General features: G+C 37.3%; 1 protein-coding gene across 2 annotated transcripts in view; it reads right to left on the bottom strand.

The window, feature by feature from the left end:
• The window catches only part of NFIA (nuclear factor I A), a 362,734-nt gene that overhangs the window by 69,069 nt on the left and 281,095 nt on the right, over positions 1-12,570 (bottom strand). For both annotated transcript variants that reach the window (XM_090269546.1, XM_090269545.1), the window contains exon 7: positions 7,762-7,890. In XM_090269546.1, the coding sequence (XP_090125672.1) occupies positions 7,762-7,890 (129 nt within the window). The remainder of the gene's footprint in view (positions 1-7,761; positions 7,891-12,570) is intronic.

The raw sequence follows: 12,570 nt of genomic DNA, 5'->3' as shown, positions 1-12,570 counted from the left end.
ATGCACTCATTCATTTATTGAACAAATATTTATTAAATTGCTTTCCTTATGCTCAGCAAGGGGCTGAGGGATACAGGAAGAATAAAGACAAGGCCCCTGCTCTCATGGGCCCTGCCATCTAGTGATGAGTGTCGCCCTCCTCTCTTACCTCTCCTCCCTTGCTCCTCTGTTACTGTCTATGAATCTACACTCCTCCAACTCTCCTGGTGGCCTCAACTTCCTGGAAGGTGATCTTCATTCCCATAATTCTCTGCAGTTTATTATTCTTGGCCCAGCTGGGAGATATTGTTAGCTGCAGAGCTCAGACGTTTCATCACTAAGAGCAGGATCCCCGATTGGGGCACAAGGATCTGGACTTAAGAGAGGTTTACAGAGCATATAAACTTTTGACTACCTTTCTAAACAAAAACTGGCATAATTCTTCGAAGGCTGTATAATAAATCTTTAGTTTATATGGCTGTTGTTTTAATATATCTTATCCGTATTTTCAGAATCAGGACAATTTTACTTCTAGACTTTATATATATATATGTATATATATCCTCCCCATAAAGAAGTAGGGGTTTAGCCTCATGCTCACATTTTGTATGTCTTAATTTCTCCATACTTAGTTATCTAAAAGCATAACTTGTTTGCCATAGCTTTGTTTTGCATGCTTACAATTAGAAGGTACTCTGTGTTTTAGAATAGGGTTTAAGTCTCATGCTTGCCTGGACTTGCACAGTGCGAAATGACACAGTACTTCTCTATCAGAATGCCCTTGTCCCTGACAGCACCCTGTGCTCCCCTGATCGCAACAATGCAAGTGCTGGTTTTCTAGGCCTGTCATCCCCCAGGAGGTAAGTACTCTGAGGCCAGAATCCAAGCTTCTCTGTTTGCTCTCTTTAGCATAGTACAGACTTTGTATACTGTAAGCACTGGACACTTTCAATACACACATTAATGTTTTGTGGAAAACAATAATGGGTCCCCAGACAGTAATGGGAGTCTGCAAGCTAATTGCAATATTTAAAAAACCCAAAGTGACCTCAAAAACTGTTTTCTAAAGTGACTTGTACCTAAGAGAAACCCTGCATTACAAGTAGCAAGGACTCATGGGGCTAATAAAAAGAGGTCAAGTGATTTGTTTATTTATGGCTGTTATTTAAAAAGCACAGTGTGTTAACATGGTTATGTCATGCTTTCCGAAAGAACTAAATGGCTATGTTTTGTCTTTGACTAATAAAAAATGTAAAAACAAACTAATTATTTAAACAAATGTATTTTATTTCTCCCAGTGGGGTAGAAAAAGGTAGAAACTACTCATATGCTAGAAAAGGCACTGCACTGGAGACTTAATTTCTAGTCTTCACTCTGGCCAGCTGAGATTTCTCATCTGTCAGAGTAACGTGGAATATTTGCTAAGTGCTAACCAACATATTGCTCTTCTATTAATGTACTTATAAAACCTAATTTTATACAGAGTGGCACATGCTCAACAAGAACAAGAACACAAACAACAACAATCTACATTTTCCAGCTTCCCTTGCAGCTAGAGGTGATCATGTGACACAGTTCTGACCATGCTGCATAAGATTCTATACAAGGTGGCAGAACGAGCTGGTAGGCACTTTTTGCTCTCACTCCTTCTCATCTTTCTGCTTGGAACATAGGTGTGAGGCAGGAGCAGAGTGGCTATGTTGTGACCATGAGGTTACAGCATAAGGATGAAAACAATCCACTAAAAGCATGGGTGGCTAAGAGGAGAACTCAGTCCTGGGTGGCATCATACTGCTGCCATAACACAGTCCTGAATCACATACTTGTTTTTATATGAGAATAACATGGCCTGTTTAGTCAGATTTTCTGTTACCTGTAGCCAAACACATAGAGAATGAGTTAGACCACAAGATTCCCAGAGCCCTATTCTGAAATTCTGTGGTTCTGTGATAAAATTCTATAGTGCTACACGAAGTTCAATACGTGCTTATTTGCCAATGACTTTCAACCTTCGCTTTACAATGTGTATAGCAGGCTCCTCCCCATTTTTAAATCCATAAAGTGCAGAGTTGCTGAACTCAGTGCTAAATTAAGGATCACTCATTATCTCATTTTGGAAAAGATCAAAGACATAGGCAGAAACACAAGTTTTAAGAAGACAAACTTTTAAGAAACTAAAATATCACCGATGTTTACTCCAAATAATTCTCAAGAGGAGTTAGATCCTTTAAATCATCAAGTAAACTTAAAAATTTTTTAAACAAAAGGGGAAGAAAAATTATCTTTTTTTCAATTATCATGAATAAGATAAATTTTCATGATAAATATTATGTTTGAAATTTTAAGTACTGGTAAAAAAAAGTCTTTGAAAGCCCAATCTTTCAGCTTAAAGTACACAGTAATTGTAGTAATATAAAATGACATACAAATGCCTTTATGGAAACTTAGTGTCTTCCTTACTCCCCAGGACATTCCAAAATACTTTAACCCCTTAACCTAGTTTTAACTACACAGCTTGCAAAGTATTATCTCCATGATACAGATGGCCAAACTGAGGCCACAAGGTTAAGTGATTTATGAAAGCCACACACACGCTCAAAAATCCAATATCAGAGAAGAGATTCATTTTTAAAAGCACACCTCCCTACCTTCACAACAATGAAAATAGGAAAGCGATTAGAATGGCAAAAAATAAGAAAAAACATAGCTTTTTCATAGCATATCAAAATTTCACTTCTATAATTTCACAAAAGTTTTCTTCGAATGAAAGGCCATAGTTCTTCCCCATCTTGGACATTCCTTGTAGAGAAGTACTCCATAAACTATTAGACATTTATCACCCTTAGTTTGTCTGGAGCAATGAGAACCTATCAGTTTCAGAGAAGGGCTGAATGTCTTTTGTGTACATTTATGTGTCATTTCATTACTTGGTATTTATTCAATGAATATTTGTGCATAAAACCCTCTGTGTGAGGTACAATAAAGATACCAGAAAGTGTAAGTTAGACCCTTCAGAGGTTCCATTCTTGGAGAGCAATGAGATGTACATTAACTAACAAAGCAAGACATCAGTGGAGGGAATGTCCGGTGTGAAAGGCTACAGGAGCCTCAGGCCTGAGAGATGATGGCAGCTGGGTGGAGCTGAGGAGCTTTCATGTAGAAACAGTACTTGAGCTGGTCTTGGGATGTCTAAGATGTTGATAGGTGAAGACAGTACGGACAGCATGAGATTTTTCAAAGTCTGAATGGGAAGGCGTGATTAAATTGTTTACATGACTTCAGTATATACTCTATTTCCAGGCACAGTGTGAATGACTACAAATACATGATTTCATCTACAGTAGTCCCTCTTTATATCGCGGTTCGCTTATTGTGGCCTCATTGTATCGCGGGATTTTAAAAAATATTATATTTAATTATTTATCGTGGATTTTTCACTATATCACAGGATTTTGCGGTACTGTATATGTATGTTGTTAAAGTTACGTAGGTTTAAGAGTGTAGAATATGTTTAAGAACATAAGTAGGGTTTATAAAAGTGTGGAAAAGGTTAATAAGGGAGTGGGAAAGGTTAATAAGGGACTGGGAATGGTTTATAAGTGTGCGGGAAGGGTTTATAAAGCCTTAAAATATACATAAATACTAAAATAAATGGAAGGTTCCTACTTTGCAGATTTTCACCTATCATGGGGCAGTCTAGAACGTAATACCCCCGATAAGTGAGGAAATACTGTACTCCTCAGACAACAGAATTCTCTTGAAGTAGAGATGGTAATCTCCAGTTTTTAGATGAGCAACCTATGACTCAGAGAGGCAAGGTGGCAGGTTCACACAGTTGGAAAAAGTGGCAGAGAAAGGACTCAAACAGGGGTCCATTTGACCCCTCAGCCTTTGTGCTCAACCACTAGGCTACGCTGCCTCCCTTCAAGGCCTGATTCTTATGTCTTTGCTTTGCAATCTTCAAAGAGAGGTTTCTTTTGTAAAAGGTGGCCGTCCAATTTCCAAAGACAGTTTAGGTTTGCAGTGAAAAATAGGGCCGCAGTTTTTTTCAGTTAGGTGACCTTGCTTTGCTGTATTAAAATATCATTGAGATATGTTACAAAGTTGTCGCTTACAAATTGGTGTTTGTCCAGTCAAGGTAATCCCATGATAGATTTTAAGAAACTTTAATTTCTTAATTTTAAGGAAGGCAGCAGAGGTCTTGCAACCTGTGTGATAGCCAAAGGTGAATATACCATGTGACCTGAGCAAAAGTGCAGAAAAGAGCTTCCCCCCACCCCACTGCACCAGGACCCTGATAAGGATGCACCTTTCTCTTTTTCCAGGCCCTCTGAAACTTTGCTTGTCTGTCTGGATTCTCTAGTGATTTAAGTTTGTAAGGCTGAATTCTCTTTACTGTGCATGTGACATTTATTCCACACTGACTTCCTTGGTCAGACTTCCCTTCCTTAATCTGGTCTCAGCTTCCTAAAACATCAACTCCTACTCCCAGATGTGATGTCATTCTAAGCATTAGCTTTTCAACTGGCTCAGAGAGTTGAGTGCCTGTAGCAAATATTTCTTAAATAATGAAAGGCTAAATACCAACCTTTTAAAGAATGCCTTATATTAGCCTGTCTCAACTCTATGATCCTTACCCACAAAGATGACACTATTCCAGTTCCCTTCACCAGGCTGCTAAGGGGGGCAGGGTGCAATAAGAATGGGTACCTGAGTAGATTTTCCAGAAAGGAGAACCGAGGATGCTGGGAACCATCTTGAATTCTGGTGAAAACAAAGAATCTTTGGTATTCCATAATTCTTAAACTAGGCATCTTTCTCTTTTCCTTAAAAGTGATTTCATGAATATGACAGGAGATCAAAACTCACTGTTCTATAGGCTAAGTAGGCCCACTCTGGTTCAATGCAGTGTGGATCATCTTAGCAAATGTGCTTGATTGTCCAGCATGAAGAAGCTCCCAAATCATGGCACCCATGGGTAAATGCTAGAATTGTTATAATAATTTCTAGAACTATGGCTTTAAGGCAAGACTTACAGATAACACTTAATATTTATTGATTAAATTATAATATATATGCACATTGCTTTATGTTCCTCAAAGAGTCTCTACAAATATTATTTTATGGCAGTTTCTCATTAGAATATGAAGTTGGGAGGAAAAGTTTATTCAGTAGTAGTACTGTCCCCATTTTATCAGGGAGGATATTTTAAAAATCTAGAAGGTAAGTGGAATGCAAAGAGGCGGCACACCCAGCTGTCCTCGCTGCTAGCACATTGCTCTTCCCAGTCCTTTCTGCCCTGCTACACCATGAGTCTTTCCTTCGCTTGGAATGCCCGCCATTTACCTATCAGCCTTTAGGTTTTGACTTCAAGTTATCTACACTTTGAAATCTCTTTACTTGATACAGAGTGATCAGAAACGGCACATTCTATATCATTTGTTTACTGCTTATTTTCTCTCTCCTGAAGTGGACTGTCTGCCCTATGAGGACAGGAACCAATGAATTCCAGTGACAGGCACTCAGGAAATCCTTGTTTAATGAATGAATGAACCTCCAGACTCCCCTCCTCTGAGCTGCTGCAGAAATTTCTTCTTTTAACATCCTAAATCAGCGGTTCTCAACCTGTGGGTCGCGACCCCTTTGGGGGTCGAACGACCCTTTCACAGGGGTCGCCTAAGACCATCGGAAAACACATATATAATTAAATATTGTTTTTGTGATTAATCACTATGCTTTAATTATGTTCAATTTGTAACAATGAAAATATATCCTGCATATCAGATATTTACATTACGATTCATAACAGTAGCAAAATTAGTTATGAAGTAGCAATGAAAATAATTTTATGGTTGGGGGTCACCAGAACAGGATGAACTGTATCAAAGGGTCGCGGCATTAGGAAGGTTGAGAACCACTGTTCTAAATGAATATTTAGAATATGTTAACCTGACAGTAAAAAGATGAGAAACATCACATGCCTTATCTCCCTGAGACTAAAAATCTTCTTTCTGACTAAAAGGACTTCATATTTTTTATTTTCTACCACAGTTTAGATGCTTAATGAATATTGATTATGATGATAATACATAATACTAACCCATTTAATAGACTCATTCTGCATTTTTGGAATTTATAATCCAATCTGGATGTGAGGTTTTACAATTAGAAAAAAAAAAACTCACATACATACACACACATATACTTCCTCTCTGGTTATATTACACACAGAGACAAGGGAAATAGAGTTGAGAAAGTTCTGTCAATGATCACAAGATGTTTAAAGATGGAGCAAGTAAGTTTTCATAATTGTGGATATAGAAATTGCTTCACACAATAGTCAGAATACTTATTTCCTTCAATGTGACTTCTGCGTCAGTGCACGAGGCAGCCATCTTTCCCCGCTATGTGCACAGAGTATTTAAAAAGGGATTCAGATTTGTGGGACTAACAGTGAGATTAATGTAAGAAATATCAGTTTTCTCAGGCATATGTCAAAGTAGACAAGAGATCATAACTTTATAGAATATTTTATGATACCAGCTGGTAGATCACAGACCTACCTAAACGAAAAGCTGATGGAGGAAAGCAAACATGGTTACAATTATTCATACTCCTACTGTGGGAATTTCATAAACAAACTAATAAATATTTTCATCTTGCAACGAGATCAAGTTAAGTGACTTGCTGACATCCTCTTGAGGTTTAAAGCTTGTCTTTAATGTGAAATACAAATCATATTTCTTGTGGACACATTTTAATAATAAACTTAAAAGCACACAAGGCAAAAATAATGAAAACATTGCAATGAAAACCAGACAAACTATCTACCACTTCAAAAGGAGTGAATGAAGACTGAACATCAACAGTCAACACCGTGAGGCAAACAACCTCAATGCAAAATGCCACACATTGAAATCAGGTTCCAAGTAAAGGGAATCACCAGGGATGAGAAAATGAAAAAAGCTATTACAGTTGACCCTTGAACAATGTGGGGGTTAGGGGCACTAACCCACCACACAGTTGAAAATCCACACATAACTTAAGTCAGCCCTCCATATATGCCCATTCCCACCGCTGACTGAAAATACAGTTGACCTCTGAACAACTCAAGTTTGAACTGTGTGGATGAGATTATGTGTACATTTTTTTAATCCTCACTGGAGGATATGTTCATTGATTTTGGGGGGAAGGGGGCAGGGGCAACGGTGGGGGGAGAGAGAGAGAGAGGGAGAGAGAGAAATATTAATGTGAGAGACAAACACCAACTGGTTGCCTCCTGTATATGCTCCAACTCGGAATCGAACCTGCAGCCTTTTGATGCACAGGATGACACTCCAACCAACTGAACCATTCAACCAGGGCTTGTATGCAAATTTAAAAAATCCTGCATTGTTCAAGAGTCAATTGTACTTGCTCACCTCTACACACACACACACACACACACACACACACACTCTTGTATAATTTGTAGAACAAATTTGATTTTGCTTCAATTCAAATTATCTCCTACCATTTTGTAACACCGCACTGGCAAAGAAAGAGGTTTGGTTGATCCTATTAACCAATGTCACCCCAATAAATTTAATAAAAAAGGACCAAGGGACTGGTGCCAAATCTCTTTGGTCCCTAACATCCCAGAGCTGTCCCCAATGATAAGAAATTGGAACACTCCCTGCCTTCAGGAGCATTCTGGGGGAGCCCTCATTGTCTCTCATTTTGCTACTCTGGCCCCAAGGCCATGACCCAAGCACAAGCAAGGGTGCCTGTGGAGTGGCTCACCTCTGGGTCCCGTAATGACAGGTCGGTGATGCTGTGTGAATGCTGTTCCCAGGGAGGAGGTCTGCGAAGGGGAGGGGCTGCTGAAACCAGACTTCTCCGACTTCTTCAGTGTTGTTGGAGATGGCATTCCTGGCAAGAAAGACAGATTGATAAGTACACTGTAATTCATGGACCAACAGCTTGTGCAACCTAAAAGATGAAACTTAAAGAATTAGAAAAGGAAATCCAGCAGTAAATTAAAAATTTGTCTTGACTCGCTTTGAATTTGTCACAGGAACAAATAGAAGACAAAAGGGTCTCCTACTAAGTCTGTACATAATGACTTCAACTTCTAAATCTCAGTCCATTTTGGCACTATTAATCCTCTCTAATTATAGTGCCATGTCCCCAGTGTTTCCTGAAAGTTGTATGTTGCCCATGGCCTCTAAGACCCTTCAAAAGGATGTTATTTCAGAAGCACAAGAAGACCTCTTTGCCATCATTTCATCTTCTCGGTTACATTGTACCAAAGGTGCTTTAAATTATCTTAAATAATTTAGCTATTTTAACGTTTAAAAAAAAAACAAAAAACCTTCAACAATGGCAACTCATTTGCTCAGTCAATAAATTATTCATAGTAGAAATAAAGAAAAAAGTAAAAAATATCTTAACTGCCCAACAATTGGCATTTGGTAGAACCAATGCAAATAATACTATAACAGAATAATGACATGGAAAGATATTTATTTAACAACACAGAATAAAGACATGGGAAGTGTTTACAAAATAGGGTGTTCATTACACGATGACACCACTGAAAAGTATAATTCTGTGTACCGAGAGAGGACACAGGCATAAACTTAGCAGTGGTTCTCTCAGTCAGTGTGTTGGTTCGGGTGATTTTCATTGTCTCTTTTTGCTTACTTGTCTTTTCTGCAATGAACATACAGTATTCCCTCACTTATCGTGGGTATTACAACCTAGACACCCCCCTCCCCGCGATAGGTGAAAATCTGTGAAGTAGGAACCTTAGATTTATTTTAGTATTTACATATATTTTAAGGCTTTATAAACCTTCCCACATACTTATAAACCATTCCCAGTTCTTTATTAACCTTTCCCACTCCCTTATTAACCTTTTCCACACTTTTATAAATATTACTTATGTTCTTAAACATATTCTACACTCTTAAACCTACATAACTTTAACAACTTATGTATACAGTACTGCAAAATCCTGTGATATAGCGAAAAATCCACAATAAATAATTAAATATAATATTTTAAAAAATCCCACGATACAGTGAGGCCACTATAAGTGAACTGCAATATAGAGAGGGACTACTGTATATTACTTTTATGTTAAGAAAATACAATAAAGCTTGTTTTTAAAAATAGTATTTTTACTATAGTTTCTAAGGTTTTCATAGCATTTCCAGCACGGGGAACATTTTGGGAAGAAAATAATGAGAAAATAGTCCCTCATAATTACTGTTATTTGTAATGTTCCAGCAACCATGCAGACCAACATACACAAGTAAAGGCAACTATCAGTTTGTTAGGGTTCCAATTAAAACAATAAAAACTTGTATATAAAAATAAAGAAAATGATTCCTAGCCTCCATATTAAAGGACCAATTTAGGCTCTCTTAAGTTTGCAGCACAAAACTGGTCTGCATTCTTGTCAAAAGAACCCAATCTCCTTTTGCTTATACATGTCTACATGTACTGTGTTCTGCCTATGACCAGGGAATTATTGGGTGAACTATAAAAATAAATAAGAAAATAATAATGATATTAACATGTAACTGTTATTGAGTAGCTGCTAACTACCAAGCACTGTGCCACGCATGTTATAGGTATAGCTCTGTCCCAAAATTTAGTCTGGCCTGTGTCTAAATATGTCCTAGTTATATCTGATCATAGATTTCCTTAATGAGATTCTACAACACAAGCTTCTAGTGTGATTGCAGATTCTATAAGGACTAGACCATGTTTGCTTTGCCCCATCCCCCTCTATTTTCAGAATCTAACAATGGAATACGGCATGCAGCCTGAAGAGATATTCAAACTACTTGCATAGGTCTCAGCTTTATCTGTGGCTTTACTAATAGATGCTTGGAAATAGCAAAACTTGGGGTTTTAACCCCAGGAGGGAAAAAATAACAAACCACAAACTGGTAGGCACATTCACATAGCTAGACATAAGGGCAATATGAAGTTGTGTGTGATTTCCAGTAACTTGACAAATCTAGGTCAGATCCATTTTAGGTCAATACCTCTGTGATTTCAATTAAAAACAAAGTCACTAGGTGACTTTATCTGTATTTCTTTGCTTGTTGAATCAGTAACAAAGTCACACCATACCAAGGTCCTAATATCATTAGGACCAATTGAGGTTTTGGATTAACATTCATTTCAAGTAAACTAACTTAAGGTCTAATCATATAATTACATTAGACAGGAGGTTTCGAATTAAAAAATTAAAGGAAAGAAATAAAGAGCTACCAACACTTAAAACAAATCTCCCACTTCATTTAAACCTCTTCTGTGCAAACAAATTTTTAGGCTGCCAGCCAGTCCACTGATTTAAACTCAGTCAAACGCCTCAATTACGTGTTATGAAACAGAAATAGAATAGAAAATGAAAATGTCAAAAATTTTAAGATGGCAGAATTTTTTTCAGACTATGAAATCACTGATGAATGCAATATCTAAACTGACTCTATTAAAGAAAGCAAATAATTGGACTCAAGAAAAAGTTATTATTTCTTTGAAAACTTGTTCCAACCCATGTTATTCTAAATACTGCAAAAATATTGACACAATTTAAACCTACTCTTTACCCTTATAAAAGGCGACGTATATGTAAAGTTTAGGTAATAAAAGCATCAAGAACGATCAAGTGGTAAATGGGTTCAGCAATAGCAGAATTCAAATCCTCTGGGAAAGAGTTAAAGAGAGAAGAAATACGGTCTGTTTGCAAGAAGAACAAGCCCAAGTATGTATAATTTTCTAAATTTATCTCAGTCAAGTAATATGAACCCTATGCTGTCATGAATCTTAGAATCACTTTGTGTTTTCAATTTTTAAAGACCCATACTGAGTACACTTCCTTATTATGTTTTAATATTTTCTCCATATGCATAATGTATGTTTTGGTTAATTTGCTTTCTATACTTAATTGATCAGATGAACTTTCAAAATGTTAGTAAACTGCTTTGTTTTAATAAAGGAGAGAACATTAATCTTGACTTTGTTTTTGAAATCAAATTTGGTTTCTGTACATTATTTTTAAAATAAATTCCTTGTTAAATTTTCTGTTACAATTAGCTATGCACAACTGTTATACACAATTACTGTACAGATTTAATGACTGATTGTCTTTCTCTTAATGAATCAAAACCTTAATTTCAATGTATTTTTTAGAAATATATATATTTTAAAAGATTTAGATAAATTAATGCTACCTCTTTTTCTGGAACAGACAAAATATTACTTCAAAGTCTTTTCAATATGTAAAAGTGAAGAATTTTATAGAATGAGAAGCATAAATATAGCATACTGCTTTGTTTCAATGGGGCACCTTTTTCTATTGATTGCTATACAAATCCCAATGGTGGTAAATAGAAGTGCTTTGGCTTGTCATTGCTTTTCTGTCAGCCATTCTGAATTTTTCTTCACTTTGCCATTTTTCTAAGCTACCTGAGTCATTTCAACTAGTGTTCAGTGGACAAAGGCAAACATATATGAAATTCTAGCCATTCAGTGACTCTTGACCTCTGGAAGCAATTATGAGCAAGAAGCCCAACAAGACGACCTTCAAAGTACAGACCAAATTTAGTATTCACCATGATTCTGCTAGATTCCATCATTAGTGTTTGTGGTAATCAGAATTCTAGGATGACCCCAAGGTTCCTGGCCCCTGGGGTACATACTTTGTATATAACCTCCTCCCCTTAAATGTGGCTGGTACCTATGAGTATGATGGATGCCAGTCTTGTGATTAGGTGGTTACATGGCAGAGGTGCGGGAACTTTTGCAGATGTAATTAAGGTCCCTAATCAGATTACTTTTAGTTAAGTAAGAAGAGTTATTACCCTGGGTGGGCCTGACCTAATCAGGTGAGCACTTTAAAAGAGGGATCAGAAGTCAGAGAGATTCTCCTTCTGGCTTTGAAGAAGTAAGCTCCCATGTGGTAAAAAGGCCTGTGAGAGGGCCACATGGCAAGAAACTATAGGGAGTCTAGGGACTAAGTGGTACCCCTAGCTGATGTCCAGCTTTAAGAAAACTGGGGCCCTAGTTTTAAAGCTACAAGGAACTGAATTCTGCCAACAATCGGGGCAGTTTGCAACAGGACTCTGAGCTCCAGAAAGGCATGTAGCCTGGACAGAATTCTGATTGCATCCTCATGAGACAGACCCTGAAAAGAGCAACCGGCTATGCTATACCCAGACTCCTAACCCATGGGAACTGCGAGATCATATTTGCATGCTGATTTAAGCTAAGTTTGTGGTAAGCAGCTACAGCAAACTAACATGACTCTCAAAGATAAAACTACTGTCAATGCTAGGAATGTGTGCATTAAGGATGTCTACTGTGCCCTAATTACTCTTTAGAATTCTATACATTTCCATTATTTTTAGCAAATCCTTCTTAGGTTGTGAGGTTTCCACTAGCCTACACCCACCCAGAAAAAATGGTAAGGCAGCTTTCTGGAGAAAAGGCCAATAAATGGTTATTTCCAATGGCATAAACATTTTTGAAATTTTCTATTTCCCCCTGATTTTTTCAAGAAACATCAATAACAAAATCAGATCAAGTAATATG

This window comes from Furipterus horrens, unplaced genomic scaffold (assembly GCF_987537825.1).
Source record: "Furipterus horrens unplaced genomic scaffold, mFurHor1.1.pri manual_scaffold_3, whole genome shotgun sequence".
NCBI lineage: Eukaryota > Metazoa > Chordata > Mammalia > Chiroptera > Furipteridae > Furipterus > Furipterus horrens.
Note: the sequence above shows the minus strand (reverse complement) of the source record. Positions and strands in the feature narration are given on the sequence as shown.